Source organism: Cygnus olor, chromosome 8, assembly GCF_009769625.2.
Source record: "Cygnus olor isolate bCygOlo1 chromosome 8, bCygOlo1.pri.v2, whole genome shotgun sequence".
NCBI classification, from domain to species: Eukaryota; Metazoa; Chordata; class Aves; order Anseriformes; family Anatidae; genus Cygnus; species Cygnus olor.
Genome location: NC_049176.1, coordinates 29515147 through 29530186, shown reverse-complemented (window position 1 = coordinate 29530186; position 15040 = coordinate 29515147). Strand labels below are relative to the sequence as shown.

Sequence of the window (15040 nt, the reverse complement as noted above, 5' to 3'; positions counted from 1 at the left end):
ATTTGCAGAGGTTGGCCAAGACGGTCTCTTCAGCCCCATGCTATACGTCTCTTTGTCTATTGTTCTTTTTAATACATTGCATCTGTAAAAAAATTACAACCTACTTTGCACGATTACTGCACTGAAGTCCCAAGCAATCTATCAAGTTGTCATACATTTTCTTCACGTTAAACCTTTTTAAGTCTTTCTTTTTTTCCACATTTCAAGAAAATGCGAAAGAAAATTTACTTGGCCCAAAAAAAAGCCACACTGAAACGTGTCATTCATCAAGCCTGGTAACAAGACATGTTTGTGATAGCATGTCAGGAGAGCAAACAATCCCCGAAGTAGCAGCATTAAACTTTTGGACGGTTTTTAAATCGACAAAATTGAGAGCGCAGAGGAACCTGCAGCCAACAGGTCTTTGGAAAAATTCCCTTTGGACACGATCCTCTTATGAGGGTTTCCTGAACCCCCTTTTGGCAGCCCCGGGTGCCCCCACCAGTGCTGCAGTTGCCGGTGCTCTACCCACGGCCACCAGCCCTGGCCTCCCGCTGTCACTTTGAATTTGCCAGGGTAGGGCCGTGCTGGTGGCACAAGGTAAAATAAAATGAAATTAGAAGGTGTTTCACCAGCAGGGCTCTGGGGAGGTGTTTTAGCCCCGCACACCGTGCACGGCTCCTGCATCCTCATCCACCCCGAGCCGGGGCAGCCCCTCTCCATCAGCCCTGGAGCGGACGCTTGTGTCTGCAGACCCGGCATCCAGCACCCCGAGCACGTGGGGAACGGCAGGGACAACGACATCGCTGGGGCTCGCGGGGTGGCCGGACACGGGGCTTGTTTGTGGGAAAGCACGGCGTTACTGCAGGCTGTTTGTTATTAAGGAAAATGCTTTCATCATTGATGGCACCCAGGAGCAACGAGCAGAGAAGCTCGGTACCGGACGGTGAGCGAGTATGTGTAAGGGGAAACCTGCAATTATTTCAGCTGGAAAAGGGATGCAACACCGGCGGAGATTATTTCACTGATTAGTTTAAAAAACCTGATGTTGCTGCCAGGCACCAGTCACTGCGTGTGCCACCACCTTCAGGACTGTCCGGCACTGTAAAACCAAGGCAAAACGTGCAAAGCTTTGCCTTTGGTGGAAGGTTTGAAACGCCGAAGCCTCGCTCCCTGAGCCCGGCTCGCGCCGCTGGTCCCACTTCTTGCAAAACAAAGAAATCTGTGTAGGCTCCAGGAAATCCCATGTGTGACTGTAACTAATTCACGCCCAACCGCATTTGTGGTATTGTGAGGTCTTTGGGACGATCCCGCACCATGCCCAACGTAGTGAAAACCCTGCGCTTAATTATCTTCTTTAATAATTCCGTGGTATGTAATTTATTAAACAGACTCCTTATTTGTAAACAAAATCAGAGCCACAAATGTGTGAAGATCGTCGCACTTCCTGGCTAAATAAGAGGCAGACAAAGAGCCCTAATGATGCACCAAAAATGCTAACCAAAAATGTACTCTTTAAAAAGATCACCAATTTAATGCTTTTTGTATTTCATTTATCAGCCATGTAGTCATCATTCCCCTCCCTACCACCATCTGTACACACTTTCCCAATAGACCATCACAGCTGTCCCGTTTCTCACACAAACAGTACCTTTTATATGCTTCCCAACTGTTTTTAATAACTGTTCTGTGCGCAGCACTGTACTTCCTTTGTTTTCTTTTTTTTTTTTTAAAAAAAAAAAAAGACGAAAAAGAGATATAATCCAAACAAACAGGTCATCACGGCAATCAGTATAGGAAGGCAATTAAAATGTTAAATGCCTTCATGCCCATCGACCCAGCCGAGAGCCGCGCAGGCGGCCCCCGTGCGTCCAGCGTGGAGCTGAAAAGTTCCCTTGAAAAGTTGCTACGGCAAACAAAGCTCGTGTGAAAACACAGGCGAGGCGGCCTGGGAAATCCTTCACCCCTTTTACCGAGGAAATATTATTAACGTTAAGTATTGCTTGTGTGACCACAGAAAGTTTCCTGAGGCTCTTGAAGCAGACTTTCCAACCCCGAGATACTGCCGCCCTGTATTGCAGAGCGGCGTGCACAAACATCTCGCTTTCCTTTCGGACTCCCAATCTTTCCACCCTTTCCGAACGCCCCGTGACTCCTGACTCTGCACCGCCGGCTCTGGCAGCTTCCCTGCGCCCAGCCCTGCTCCTGGCCGCAGCACGAGGGCACCGAACACCCCACCAGCGCTGAGCTTTACCAGTGAAAACTTCACGTAGCTATTCTTGCCATGCTGTCCCACCCCATGGCGTGCAGACGTGCACGGCAAATTGTCCTCAGGTCCCAGCCCTGCATGCAGAAAGGTCCCAGCAAGGGCAACGAGCCCGCATGAAGCTCGTCTGGGGACTCCTTGCTGGCACGAGGACAGAGAACCAAGCCTAGCACCGGGACAGGGACCTCTGCTCGTGCTGTCCCCCTCCCGGGGCTTCGTGTCCTGGCCTGCACACTGCTGGGACACAAAACTTCAGTTTTTTATAGACGGGTTTATTACTAAAGGCCGTGCATGCAGAAAACAACTGGTTCACTCTCAAATCTCCATCGTGATTTTGAGCTCTAGCTTTTGACCAGAAAATGAAACCGTGTCCCTGTTTAAAGCAGGCTTTGAGTGGATTATTTCACCTATACATCACGCTCATGTACTGATACTAGAAAGAGCAGACGTCTTGAGGATGCACTTTCGAGGTGCGGGTGTCCATCCCCAAACTACACTGAGCTCCCTGGCTGGCTGTTTGTAACTGCATCTGCCTAGGAACAACCCAAATCAGAACTGTTGAAGCTGATGTCCTTCTCTACGGGAGAAAAAAAAAAAACAAAACAAAAAACAACAACAACAACAAAACACACACACATCTTGACCACAAAAATCCCACTTCTTACCCAACTGCCCTGTATTTTTTCTAACTGTTCCAGCAATACCCAAGCTATACTTGCGAGGGTTTGGCTGCTATCGAGGTTGATCCCCCCACAGCCAGGCAAGCTGTTTGTGGAGTTTTAAAATAAAACACTGCAGGATTTACTTTCTAGCTCTGCAACAACTCCTTTTAACTTTTTAACAGAGAAACAAATGTAGATTGGTTTGTTGGCTATTTTAAATGAAGTCCTCATCGCGTCAGGAAAAGTCCTTGTCATCACACAATACAAGCATTGCAGTGGCTATCTCTCCCTAAAAGGGATCACTACACTAGCTGTGCTTTAGAAAAGCATCCTGATACAAAGAATTCATTCTTCTAATTTACTTGAAACTACACTGCCTTAAAAAAAAAAAAAAAAAAGGAGTGAATTAAATTTAAATTTTACCCTAAGTTTCTAGCATCACTGAGGGATTTGGCTGTTTCCTTCCATATCAAATTAAAGCCGTACTGGGTAAAACGATCAGACAAGAATTTCAGTGAATATCCTTAGGATGAAATCTGATTGACAATGTATTTCTGTATTAAAATCTCCAGTAAGTGTTCATCTTGACAATACACGTAGTAACTATCTAACTTATCTTTTGATACCTTCACAGGGGTTCATCCCTGTTCATTCAGTGCATTACAAGGTATTTTGTAACACATGTACTGGCTTTAAACACAAAAATATTCCGACGGCAATTTAACCAGACGCGCTGTTTATTACAAAGCTCATGCAGCTCATTATCTGTACCTCACACACAAGACTAAATCTGTAGACGCAGAAAAACACAACATGAATAAAGCTGTCTCAACACCCCACTTTGCATTCAGTTCTTTGCCCTGAAATCTTCAGCAGGCTGTGGAAACCGCCTGCACTCACCCTGCAAACTTCCCTTTTGCCCACGGTCCCAGTTCAGGACTGGCCCAAGCCCAGAGGACTGTATGGAGATGCCTCCCTGTGCAATATTTCCTGAGCTTGCAATCGCATTTTGCACCGAGGGATGGTGCCTGCAGGCATCCCAGGCTGATGAGCACTACTGCACTCCCATGTACCTTAGTGTGGGGTGATGATGGCTGGGACTCAAAGGGATATATGCATCACAGAGGATGGTGCAAAGCGGGTTTCACTCTTTGTTTAGATACTGATGCTATGAGCACGTTATTAATATGACAAATGGATGGAACCAAAGAGCAGGAAAAATAACTACATCTCTGTGGTCACGGCACAGTGCCGCAGTGGCAGGGTCAGGAGGATTTGCTGCAACCTGCAGCTCTTGCAGGCAATGTGGCACTGGTTTTACGTCCCATGGAAAGGTGTGATCCACCCGCAAACACACAGCAAGCCCTGCCCCGGAGCCTGCCGCAGAACCGTGCATCACTGGCTGGGGTCTCAGAGAGCACAAAGTCACTGGTGCCACTGGCCCGGCATGCAGAGCCCCGCAGCATCGGCCAGAGTGAGGTGAGAAGGGCAGGGCAAAACCACCCCCTGGTCCCCCCCAGGTAATACTGGTGGCCTTCCTGGTGTGCCCGCTGGGCGTCCTGCTGGAGGACACCTCCATGACACGTCCTCCTGTGCACAAAGCACTCACACAGCGGTAGTTTTGAATGACCTTTTTACACCATCAAAAAATCTGGAGCACCAGCAAGTTTTAAACCGTTGACCTGACCAAACAGCCATCAGGTACCAGGCTCGCGCAGCTCTCTCCAACGCCATCAGCTCACCTGGCTGAATAATCCTGCCTTGGAAACCCACCAATCCAATGATAATTCTGTGATTCACTACAGATATATCTCACCCCAAAACATGAACATGCTGAAACATCCAATCATGTTCTGGCACGCATGCAAAAAAAAGCCCATGGCAACAAAGACGACAGCTTGCCAATGGCAGCTGCTGCACGCACACACAAAATTAAACTATATTCTTCTGAAAAGGGATATTATTATGGCATTTGTTTCCCCTCACCCATCACCCTCACCCATTCCCTCACAAAATAAGGGGGAAATATCAACACATATCACACATTAGGAGAGAAGGACAGAAAAAGAGAGAAACGGGCACTGCCCTTAGGAGGAATGGGATGGAAAGCACGGTTTTAACAGCAGATCCAACTGGGTGGATTGGGGCTGAATATACAGAGCTACTCTGAAATATCAGCTCACCTAAGAGTGTTGTGTTATACACGCAAGTACAGTGTTCAGCCTTTATATTGCAAGGAACCTGGGGAGGCCCACGGACGCTAAAGTTCAGTAAGTTTGGTCAAGCTGGCCTTCAGCTATAACACAAATCTGCAAAAGCACGCATGTACATGAAATAACATCTGACAATATTTATCTTGCTTCCTTTCTGTGGTGTTGGCCCCATCTGATGCCTGCCATGCTGTTATGCAATGCACGAGATAGCCGTCTCCTCACTTGTGAAGATAAATGTCATATCGGACCTCTGACATCATGTATTCTCCAAGTAATTATTTTTGATATCGTAAGAGTTACACAGGGTGCACAATAAAATTAAAAAGTAGAAAGCAAGGTTAATAAGATTATCATGTTGGTATAATAGGTAATGCATTTTGCAGTATATCCTTAAATCTGCCCTCTCAAAACATAATTAAATAACTGTGATTTATATTTTAAAGGAACGCAGACATGCAGTATATCCTCCTGCCCACATATGCTAATTGCTTTCAGCCCCAAAATCACACAGTTGTTTGCAGCTTTTTAATCCTCATGTGTAAATAACCCGATCTGGGTCCAAGTTATGAACAATGAAGTCCAGGAAACTTTCAGAATAGCATGTCATTAAATCTGTCTTGATCTTATCTTGCTAATCCGATGGCACGGATGTGCACCAAAGCCCACGGGGAAGAAGAAATGCCTGCCCAGGGCCCTCTGCACCAGCCCGAGGGCCACCTCGCCAGGTGGACACGAAGGGCCTGGAGAAGACAGAGGCACCCCCAGGAGGAACCCATGGAGGTACACCCTCAGGACACCCCTCCCGGGCCTTGCCAAAGGACCTGCGTGGCCTGAGGGGGTGCAGGGACCATAGGCAACACAAGTCTCCACGTTTGGCTACGGGCACTTTTCCCGAATGCGAAAAAGCAAGCGACCAGCCTGCCAGCTCCTTTTCCATAGGCGCGAGCATGCAGGACAGACCCAGCTCTAAAAAGAGCCTAAGATTTGCAATCTTTTCTCAAAAATCTAAGGTTTCCCTAAGCTCCAAGAGCCTCGGTGTGCAGGCCAGCCCCAGCCCACCTTCCCCATCCAGCGGGCAAAGCCCAGCTCGACAAAAACAAAGCAAGCCTGCTCCGTTCTCCATTTTGCACTCGCACACCCGAGCCTGGCACACAAAATGGAGGCCCCCATGCACCTCGCGGGCATGGACCTGCCCCGCGACAGCCATGTCCTCCTGCTGTGTGCCTGACTGCCAGGCCTCTGCACGGGGCTGAGCTCGCCCACCCAAACCCATTCCCTGACACACACGTGGAGCCACAGGGCTAGAAAGGCTCCCCAAAAATATATAAATACACTGCTATCTCTTCCAGCTGGACTACAGTGTGGTGAGGGGACTCACCGGACTGTCACACAAAATGCTCCCACCCAATAAGAAGTGGCTCGGACAAAGTTCCCCTGTACATCGTGTGTTATCGAGCTATCTTTTTGGTGGTTACCATTAATTAACAATAACCACAGATAAAATGCATGAAGTAAAGAACACCACATGGACAGAAAAGCCAAAGCGATTCAGCCCCACCAACAACTCTCCTCTACCCAGAGTCCTCGCCATCATAAGGAAACACACAGGGTCGGTTGCTGTTAGGAGGCTAAAATAATTTGCCCTGAATTTACAGCCTGTAATTTAATCTGCGGCTCAAGCTCCTGCCCACGCTGGGCTGAGCGGCGGCGGGGGCAGCGCCGGACCCACGGCCCTGGGCAAGGACGCCCCAGCAGCAGCCCCAAACAGGACGGTCCCTGAGCCCCCACAGCCGACACCCCCGGGGGGCCGTGCTCTGGGGTGCACATGGCCAAGCACAGCCCCTCGGAGGAGGGCTGAGGGTTGTGAGAGCTGGGTTTTGTCTGCTGGTTGTGGCTGCCTGGGCCGCTACGTGAAGTGGAAGTGCTGAGGGGAGGAGGAGCTGCAGAGCAGCTCCAGGCAGGCAACGCGAGGGATGCCCTTTCCTTTACATCCGAATGGAGAGAAACATTGAAAATACATAATCATAATAATAAATAGTGGGTTTTATGAACAATTAGGATTCCAGTGTCTCTTTGAAGGGTTTGAAAAGCTGACATGATGTTTTGGGTTCTCCAGATTCAGCTTTGAGGCCTCAACCAAGAGAAACATTCAGCCCCGCTGTGTACAGCAGTGACCACAACAAAGATTGTGGTTTCTCCCACACTCGCCTTAAATAGATCTAAATTAATGCTATTCATCATTGGGTGGAAAAGAAGGGAAATATAAAAGTGCAGTCGCTTGTAGACAAGCCAGCAGCATTGGGTAACTCTCTCACCAACACACAAACCTCACTGCTCCGTATGTGCCGACTTCCATCCAAGGGCTTCTCCCAGCCCTGCACCTCCAGCCCCGCCTGGGCAGGAAGGCACGGAAACAGCAGGCCGTTCCCAGCCTAACCCATCACCTGGAAAACATCCTGGGCAGATTACACATGTCTTCATCCAGTGTTTATTTGTTGTTGCTGTTGTTGTTGTTGGAGAAAGGGGAAAGCTAAACCACATGACTGAACTCCTGCCAGGGGTTCGTGATGGAGCAGACCGTCCTGACTGCCGCACCAGTTAGTGTCCGCATTATCACGGATACTCACCGGCTCGGTTACAACGGCACGGGGAGCGCAGTTGTCCCGACCTAAATCCTGCTTCTGTCATCTCCTGCCCTGCAGAAAGCCGTCAGCCCCACTCCCCGAAACAGAACGTGTCGATAGATGGAGATATCTTTCTGTGCCACGCAGGGTGTGTAATTGCCGTGCAGCTGGATGCGCGCCGGCGATGGGTGGGTACAGGGAACTAGGGGTGCCGAGGAGCTGCAGCTTGCATCTCCCCCATCCACTTCCAAGTGGGGTACAGATGCAGGCTTCCAGCACTGGCATTGTACGGGAACCTTTTACCAGCCTTTTGCAATAATGCAAAATCTGCCTTTTCCTTGAGGACAGAAAAGCTATGAGACAACCTCACTTCACTTTCTTTCTTTAAATTTATACACATCTCACAATGGCCAAAATGAATGGAAAAAAAACACCCTGTGAGCCCCAAATCTCATCTGAATACCAAACTGTTCAGGTTCCCCTGGACATGCACAGGGAGCCCAGCACACAGAACACGTATGAAGTACTTGCTGCAAAGCTGGCTGAACATTTTTCGGAAAAAGTAAATGCAATCCGTGTGTTCTGTAGAAATGCACAGGGACTATTAACATCACAAACAAAACTTTAAAGACCGTTTCTGATGTATGCTGGAACAGCCATGTATTGGAATTATGCTTTCAAAAGCCTTCTATAAGAAGGAAATGTCACGGATGCTTTAAAAGTCTTCAGATACGTGTAAAAACAACATATGTATTACATATTATCTTCACAGAACAAACATCATTTGAAATGTGCCCCTTTTTAACTACCATTATGAGCTGTCTAAAGAGCATTTTGGTTGAAACTTGGGAGGAAAGGGGAAAAAAAAAAAAAGCACTGATCTTACACCTGCTCTTTAGCAGTGGGAAGTGGGTTCTCAATCTGTTAACATGACCATCTGGCCAATCTGCATATCACGGCTATCTGGATTACTGTATGAAGGAATGACAATAACGTAGCCAAAACAAAAGTAAAATGCATCAAAAACTAACAGTAGCGCGGCCCTTTTGATTTTAAATTAAATAATAAATGTGCTATCACAGCAAAGCGAGGAAGTTATCTAAATAATTAAAAATGAGCCTCCGCTACGGCGTAATTAAGTAAACAATATGGTGTGCGTTCTATGTGAGCCGGCAATAGTTTCCACAGCCGAACGCCAGACTTTTGCAAAGCAGATCGCAGGAGCTGGAGACGCTGTGATAGCTCTTTCCGTGATGTACGGTATTGTCAGAACACCTCTCACACTGCTGCAACGCGCCGGACCGGCTGCGACTATTAGTAGGATTAATGCAGCAACAATCAATAACAATTGTACTAAAAGATTACGGTGCAAAGTGTGATGTACCTTTCGGACGCGGAGCTAAGTGATGCCTCCATGGGTATTTTGACTATCTGCAGTTGTTTGCTTTATTAACCAATCTTCACGTTATTTCTACCGGGGCATCTTTGTGATGGTCCAAGTAGAAATATTTTAAATCTGCCACTTGAAACATCAAGTGGGCCTGCCTAAAGTTCAAGGTCGTGTGTTATATACTATTACCCAGGCAATTGGCCATAGAGCATATTTAGACCCTAAGTAAATTTTCACAGTCGCAGGAATAAGGCTGACTTCTTGCTTCTTCTCTGACTCCTGTTCTAAATATTAAGAGAATCAGAAAAAATAGCTCATTTAAATAAAAAGCCATTCCCCAACTTTACTGAAATTTCAGGTTTTTAAACACCTGTCCAAAAGATTAAGAGATTTTCTCCGCCACGGATATGTGGCTAGCTGAACTCTCTCCCAAAGCACGTAATGAGGTCTGTCAAAAAAAAATAAAAATAAATAAATAAATAAATCAGGCATCGCAGTGTCAATTCCTGTCGCCTGCCATCCAGCTCTGCCCACTGATGGAGTCTCTAAAAACTGTGACCTTTCACAAAATTTAACTACTTCCATTGCGAATCTTTCCTCCAATCTGATCACATTAGCAGAAGGAACTCCAAAGCAGTAAAAAACTCCAGAAAGTTCTCGGTTGAGTGCCTACTAATGAACAAAGGTTAACTTTATCTAAAAGGTCAAATGCCTGGTGGCTAAGGTTGTGACCTTAACAACTTAAATTGTGACCTTGCCACGTGCCTAGTATATTGTAGATTCTGATACAGATCATCTGGTAAAGGACTGGCCATAAATTAGCTTTACTGTTTGACTCCCACAAAGAAAACGGTTTGCCACAATGGTTTCCAACTTGTCATTTGATACAAGCGCAGAATAAGTGAAAACTAAAAAGCAAACCCAAGTTTAGGGTATGAAAATGCCGCCTGCTTTTAGTTAAGCAGATTAGAAACTGCAAACTGAGAGCAATACTCTAAATTTCAATACATTTTTTGGTCAACCTCTAATTCACAAAACACCGATCTTCTTTTCCTTTCCTCTCCTTTCCTTTCCTTTTTTTTTTTTTTAACAAAAATGACATGTAGTTTGTGTATTTGCATATTTCTGTTTTCTCTTTCTAGCCAGTTCTTAAAGAGAATAATTGATTTCAGTAGCTTTGTAAGAAGCACCATTTAAATCTGAGCACATGTGTTCTCTTACAGATGATAGTGCCTACTGAAGAAAAAGCGTGGATTCAAAGCAATAATTATCGTACATGTTTAGAAGGAAAGGGAGATCTCACTGCTGAAGTCATCTCGAATAAGGCATCTTGGAAAAGAATGCTCCCCCCAACAAAAAGAAGAAGAGGGGAAAAAAAAAAAAAGGAGAAGAAAAAGAGAAGCAAGCACTATGGGTGAAAAGGTCACAATGGTTTTGGCACATATCTTCAAGCACGTTTTGGAGTCTGTGCCTCCTGCCAATACTGGCAACTTCTCAAAACTTTTAAGGAGGTAAAAACATTGTTTAGTGTTTACAAATCTTCTGTACTATAGCAGATGCTTGTCAAATCCGCTATATGTAAGTTGACCAGCCTACCTAATATCTGTGCTGGCGACATCCTCCCCAGAGCTAACGGGTCCATACATTTCTGGAGGCAGCTCTGATGGAGTTTGAGACAAAGGACCCTTAATATTTTTCTTTTGTAATTTTCCTGTTGCGCACACGGCACAAGCTGCCATTACTGCGGGTCTGCGGGAACCAATGGCTGGCAACTTGGCCAATGTTCAGGTGTAACAAAGACTGCTGGGATACATCGGAGGGGGGAAAAAAGCGAGGAAAAAGGGAAAAAAGAAAAGGTAGCCTACAGATGATGCTTCCAGCACACCTCTGTGAAGCGACACAGGCGACGGCTACCCTGTGCTACTTTCTAAAAAATCGCTCTGTCCCCCTCAGCGGCGCGGTGCCGCAGCGAAGCCGCAGCACGCACCAGTGCGCTGCGAGCACAATGCGCTGCGAACAGGCAGCAAACAACAGCCAAAATATGAAGCGGCGCGGTCTGCACAAGCAGGTTTGCCGCCTGAACAAAACCGTGAATCTCCACGGGGAAAGATCTGAAGCCTCACACCAACTTTCTACGGCAAACAGCTAGCCCGGAGAACAATTAGTGCAATCACTGCCTGTTGACAATGAACGCAGAAATAAATAAGAGTTCGCTATCAAGGCGAGTGTTTGCCAACAGCACGCTGATAAGATGGTATATCCCTAATCACAATATTGAACTTTTACAACGTCTCTCGCCTGACTACTGCAACAGGAAGAGAACCCTCCGGTCCCTCGCAGCACTCACACTACTGTATTTTCCCTTTTCTCCCCATCCCGTGTCCCTGGGAGCTTCCCCGCAGGCTCACCCCAGACCGCTGCTTTCTGTTGGCACCTCCTGCCCTTTGCAGCAGGCTGCTCCGCATTTAGGAAACACAATACGGACCGGCACTTACCGGCCCCGTGCCCTAAATAAACCTAACCAGCAGAAAGGTGGCGGTGCCCGGGCTGCCAGCACGGCTCTGGGCACGGAGGCGAGCAGGGCAGCGAGCCCCCCCGGCTCCTCGGCTGGGGCCGTGCCCGCCACCCTCTTCTCCCTTTGGTTAGCCACGATCGGTAATCCTTGCTCCGGCATGCCACGTAATAAATCGCAGAGCAAATAAATCCCTTTCCACAGTATTTGCCTAGCTCCCTTCTGCCAGAAACGTGCACTATGATTTAACCGCGTCGCACCTAAGTGCAAAGCAAATCTGGCAGCTTATCGGAGGGAAATGGCACGAGGATGCTCGGAAGTCCTTCCCGAGCGCAGGCTGCGTCAAGAACATTGCAGCTGCACGTCTCCACGAGCACCACAGGGATCCCGTGCAGAAAACTTCGGGATGCTCAAAACTTTCTATGCTCCCCTTCAAAAAAATGTGGTGTCGGAAATGCCAACTCCCAGTGCCGCAATTCTCTAAGTTTTCTTATAGATAAATATTTATATATACATGGCCTGCACAAATATGATCCCACCCTCGCCCCTCTTCTTTGTTCTCTCAGCCTGCCCAACCCCTCCACTTGCAGGTCAGCCCTACATACATCCTACATACATCCCATACAGGAAGACCAGGGCCTAGCACTCCACACGCTCACATTTTTCTGCAATACAATCACTCAAAGGACATACAATAGCACACTCTTTTATCCCGCCAACCCATTGCACATCCTCTAACACATCGAGGCAACCCCCGGGCAGGCTGAGCTTGGTGCTGGAGGCCCCAGCATTTTCAGTTTCATCACATATCAAAACACTTCAGCCCTCCCCATGCACAATGTTACCCAACGAGGAGTTTGTTTCAAGAACTGCATGTATTTTTCATGTATAAACTGATGTTTCAGGTTGTGGCTTTTTTTTTTAAGTGCTGTTGACATCGTTGTCCCAAAATGACGACCCCAAATTTGTTTGCGGCACCTTCCAGACTCAGCTGCCTTGGCTGCCTACTGGGGGGCTCTTCTCCCTTTTTTCCCCGTGTGGGGTTTGCATTCCCATGTGGGTGAGGATGCCTGGCAGCCCTGACCTCGGGAACCCCTAGCCCTTTCAGGCTTGATATATACAAAGTTTATTTATACAGTAAAAATTAAAAAATAGATCGTTCTGCATTCCCTCCACCGCAGAAAATAGGAAGCCTGGATAACACCTGAGAAAGGATGCCCCAAAACGCCCAACTGCCGTTAACCCCAGGAAAACGAAGCTGCTTTTAAGCAGCTGCATGAGAAAGGCCAGCGAAAAAGGGCGAATTTGGGGCCGGATGATGCCGGCGGCCACGCTCCCTCCCGCCTCGCGCCGCTCATGCAGCCGTGGCCAGGGCCCGGCACCCGAAACCGCCGAGGCCGGGAGGAACGCGAGAGTTGGAGAAGTTGTATATAAACGCACTTACCTGCTGCGTGCACAAAGTATGCCAAATATAAATCGAGTTCCTTAACAGAAACTCCTATATGGTGGGGCTGTACGCACAGCCCAGGGTTAGAGCACTGTGGGGACTTTACAAGGCGCTCGCCATCAGTACTTTCGAGCGGAATACCTTTAAATAAAATCACCATAACGAGGTCCAACCTCCAGACCTTATCTGCCTGGCGAAGGCAGTCAATTCTTCTCATCTTGCCCTTCTGGTCTGGATTGGAAAGGACGCAACACGGAGGCTTTTTTCCTGTGACTGTGAGAACAAAATCCTCCCGAAATTCAGGCCTGATATCTTTCCGAAGCTTTGCCAGAAGTCTGGATGCCCATTTTTGCTTTACCTCGGGTTTTTCACTTAGCAGTTCGTCCTTCACGGCTCTCTCTTCCTCTTTTGACATGCGTTTCTCATGTTTTTTGAAGTATTTTCTTTTTCGGGCTTGCAGGTTGAACCACGTGTACGCAAACGCTCGGACGTGAGGCAGAAGTGCTTCGATGAAGGGATGAAATTCATCCTGAAAAAGTCACAGAGAAGCGTCAATGTCACGCAAAACTACCAACAAAGCCTGATGAAAGCCTCCAGACGGGGGGAAGGCAAGAATTACGGCCGCGCTCAGCCGTCTCCTCCCGGCCCACCGACGGCTGCCCCTGCTCCTTGCCCCGACCCTCGGAAAAGCGGGCGGCCACTCGAGACGGGGTGGCGATGGAGCAAGGATCGGGCCCTCCTCCTGAACTTCAGGTTTCTTTAAAAAAGGGGAGAATGAGTTAAAAGCCAACAGCCACGCTGCGGCGCGGGGACCTGAGCCCATTCGCAGAGCGCGTATCTCCCTTTGCTCTCTCCCTGACCCCGCTGCTTGCGGTGTAGCCAGCATATGCCCGCCAATTTGGCAAATTCTAAACATTTGGATGCCAATGTTTGTATGGGGAAGTCTAAAGTATAGTAAAACTTTCCCTAAGATATATTTGGAAATAGCAGCGCGCGGTATAGTAACTTGCCGATACAGCTGCATATAGGAATACAATGAAGGGAGCTTTTCTCTCTGTTTCCCAAACCATACAGGGAGAAGAAAGTACCGCAGCCAGTCTGCACATTTATCCCGCCTGCTTGGCAGTCACTAATGTGAAAATCTTAGAAAACACAAAGTTTTATTTTTTTTAAAAAAGTTAGGATTATATTCTGTGAAAAAAAAAATATCTGATATTAAAGCGTATCGAAACACAACAAACTTTCTATAAAATAAAAGGAGACTTGAAAAATCGAAAATTGCGGTGACAGAAAACCTTAGCGTGACTTGTGCAAATAGCTCAAGAATTATTTTTTATTTTTTTAAACATGCTGTGTCACATTTTCACATATTTAAAAAGAAAATGCCGTACTTGGAAAGTTACTTTTGCCATCCAGAGACACTGCTTGTTTTGTGTAACAACGTGTTAGAGATCACCCCCTTTCCTCGACACAAAAGTAATCACGATTAAAATTATGCTGACGTTAAAAAAATGCAAGAAAGACCCCCCTTTCTTTTGTAAAAAAAAAAAAATAAATACAACGCAAAACAATAAACATATACACGTATCACGGTGCACGCGGGGCCGTACAGAGCCTGTGGGGCCTGATCCAGCGCCGCGTGCAGGGCCGGCCCTGCTTCCAGAGGCCGAGCGCCTCCACACCTCAGGATTGGGCCCTCCAGGCGGGGAAAATAAAAGTAATTTGTACAACGTTTCCCCCAGCATGGCAAAAGCCAACCAGTGCTTAATCTTGCAAGACAACACTGGGGATTTTTCAGCTTAACTAACTTTTTTTTTTTTAATTATCCCATGGAGTACGTTTCCTACCCAAATCATTTCAGGTTGTTGTAAATATTACTAAAGCAGACATCTCACGTCCTTTCAATACATTATTTTAACTTACGTTTTGTTTGCAAAAAAATATGAA

General features: G+C 47.1%; 1 protein-coding gene across 14 annotated transcripts in view; it reads right to left on the bottom strand.

The window, feature by feature from the left end:
* The window catches only part of NFIA (nuclear factor I A), a 250956-nt gene that overhangs the window by 231237 nt on the left and 4679 nt on the right, over positions 1-15040 (bottom strand). For all 14 annotated transcript variants that reach the window (XM_040566127.1, XM_040566129.1, XM_040566128.1 and 11 more), the window contains exon 2: positions 13091-13622. In XM_040566127.1, coding sequence (XP_040422061.1) covers positions 13091-13622 — 532 coding nt within the window. The remainder of the gene's footprint in view (positions 1-13090; positions 13623-15040) is intronic.